The sequence below is a fragment of the Brassica oleracea genome, chromosome C2, assembly GCF_000695525.1.
Source record: "Brassica oleracea var. oleracea cultivar TO1000 chromosome C2, BOL, whole genome shotgun sequence".
Classification (NCBI taxonomy): domain Eukaryota; kingdom Viridiplantae; phylum Streptophyta; class Magnoliopsida; order Brassicales; family Brassicaceae; genus Brassica; species Brassica oleracea.
The window spans coordinates 12,531,014-12,533,566 of NC_027749.1; the positions used below are offsets into that span (position 1 = coordinate 12,531,014).

A 2,553-nucleotide genomic window follows, 5' to 3' on the forward strand; every position below is an offset into this window, starting at 1 on the left:
AACTGTTTGAAGATATATATCATGTTATATATCGTAATTTAGTTAAATTTATAACCATTTATGTGATTGGAAATTTTATCACAAATATACAATGTATATATCCCGACATAACTTAAGGTTTCTAGTCAACAAATTTAATATATTTCATAGTCTTTTGATTGTAATTTTCTATATTGTATAAATTAAACTTGAGTTATATATAAATGTTGTTTGGTCATCATATTTGTTGGTATGATGTGTCCACTACCAGTTATGAGTCTTTCTCTAAACTTTTCTGATTCTTTGTATTCATGATATGTCTTAGATAGATATGGTTAATGACCGGTTTAATGTTGGTTTATTAGTTATTTGGTTTACTTGTAAATACCGGTTATGTATATATAACCATGTAACGAATCTTGTACAGTTAAGTTTAATGTGAATAACAAACTATATTCTTGATTCTCTCTCTCGTTCCCAGCTCATCTTCTTCATCTTCATCATCTCGAATCTGATCTGTATGAAACCTTAATATGGTATCAGAGCAATCTATCTGAGCTTCCGCATACTCGATTCGCATCATGAGTCTTCCTTTGATGTCGATTTCGCGATTCGTGATTGTGATGATTTTCGCCATTGTTGAGCTGTTTCGGGGAGTTCTGAGTTGTTTTCTCATTCTTTCTCTTTTCGTTTCTCTTTGATTGACCTCTTGCGAACGATTTCTCTTCTTTTTCATCGTTTCGTATTGTTTCTTGTGGTGAGTGAATCTTGCTTCTTCTCGATGGTAGATCCGGTTCTTCCATCCGATGGATCTCGTTTTCAGACTGATTTGTATGAGAATCCTTACTACTTGCATCATACGGATCATCCAGGCCTCGTTCTTGTTTCTGATCGATTGACTACAGCTGCGGAATTTCACTCTTGGCGTCGTTCTATGCGTATGGCCTTGAATGTTCGTAACAAATTGGGCTTTGTTGATGGTACGATTCTTCGTCCTTCACCTGATCATCGTGACTATGGTGTGTGGTCTAGGTGCAATGATATTGTTGCGACGTGGTTGATGAACTCGGTTTCCAAGAAGATTGGACAGAGTCTATTGTTCATTTCCACAGCAGAGGGTATTTGGAATAATCTAGTCTTGCGTTTTAAGCAGGATGATGCTCCTCGTGTGTATGATTTAGAGCAACGGTTGAGCAAGATTGAACAAGGAGCCCTGGATGTGTCTACATACTATACGGAGTTGGTCACTTTGTGGGAAGAGCATAAGAACTATGTGGAGTTGCCAATCTGTACGTGTGGTCGATGTGAGTGTGATGCTGCTAACCTTTGGGAGAAGTTGCAACAGAGAAGTCGTGTTACGAAGTTCTTGATGGGGTTGAATGAAACTTATGAGCAGTCTCGACGTCATATTCTTATATATATATATATATATATATATATATTGTTGTTTTGACAGATTGGAATTGAGTGCCAACTAAGTGCAGAAGAATTGGCTCAACAAGTTCAGCAAACTTTCTGCTAATAAAAGAAGGATTAAATAGGTCTTCCACATAAACCCTAACGAGAGATCAGTACTTACTCACTTTCTCTCCTCATTATCCTTTCAATTATTTTCAAACATTCCTACAAACATATGTCGTTGTTTTGAATAACATTGTTATTTAATATTTTAAACACAGTAATCAGATATATAACAAATATAAATGGGGTTTTACAAGTTATCAGCTTCATATATAACATCCTTCGTCACATGTTATTTTATTTAAGTTGTAACAGTACTCCTACCATGTAACTTAATCTTTTTAATTACATCGAGAATTGTAGCTTGTAAGTTCATGAATGAATATGTGTCTGGCTTTCACGTGGATTTATTTATTTTAACTTGAATGCAATAGTCAGTATTCTAAAGAAAACTTTTGTTTAAAAGATACATATTTTATATTTTCAATGCAATTTTTGTCAACTAATAATGAGAAATTGTGAAGTTTAAGAACATTAATTGCATTTTTTAAAATATTATTGGTTTAAAAATATAGGAAATATAAAATTACAAAAGACTATGCATTTATAACTAAATTTTAATATGTTTTATTAAAAAGTATGAAAATTCTAAAACATGGATCTTTTATGAACGGAAAGAATATATTTTATAATTGGCTTTTTGTTATACTTTATTTTTTGAATGAATATAAAATTTATTCAAACAAAATGATACTTACACCAAGAGCTCTTATTCTGAAAGTGTTTTTTTTTCTGATAGTAAAAGAATTAAATAATGAAACCTATTTTGCTAGAGCATCTTCAATGGTAAACTTCATATTTTTCTTCAAAAAAGAATATTCTAAGTATATTCTATCACCACTTTATAGTTTATTTATTAATAACACTTTATCTTTTATCAAATTTACTAATTTTACTCATCTATTTTGTTTTAACATTAATTCGACCCAACTACTATTTACCGTAAGTTAATAATTATTATATGATAAAATTATTACACATTAACATAAATAAATAAACAAAAAAATTAGAATTTATAAAGAAACACTAAATACATATATCTCTAAGTGTTTA

General features: G+C 31.0%; 1 protein-coding gene across 1 annotated transcript; it reads left to right on the forward strand.

Moving 5' to 3' along the window:
* Positions 1-760: 760 nt before the first annotated feature.
* On the forward strand, positions 761-1,501 carry LOC106323480. The gene is made up of 2 exons (XM_013761596.1): positions 761-1,382; positions 1,464-1,501. The coding sequence occupies exons 1-2, from the start codon at positions 761-763 to the stop codon at positions 1,499-1,501; spliced, it is 660 nt and encodes a 219-aa protein (XP_013617050.1).
* The last annotated feature ends 1,052 nt before the right edge of the window (positions 1,502-2,553 follow it).

What these genes read in the sequence shown, in the direction of transcription:
- LOC106323480 (XM_013761596.1), top strand. Translation starts at nt 761, where the DNA reads ATGGTAGATCCGGTTCTTCCATCCGATGGATCTCGTTTTCAGACTGAT. An exon ending in AACTTATGAGCAGTCTCGAC is followed by an intron (nt 1,383 to 1,463) that starts GTCATATTCTTA and finishes AACTAAGTGCAG; the next exon opens with AAGAATTGGCTCAACAAGTT.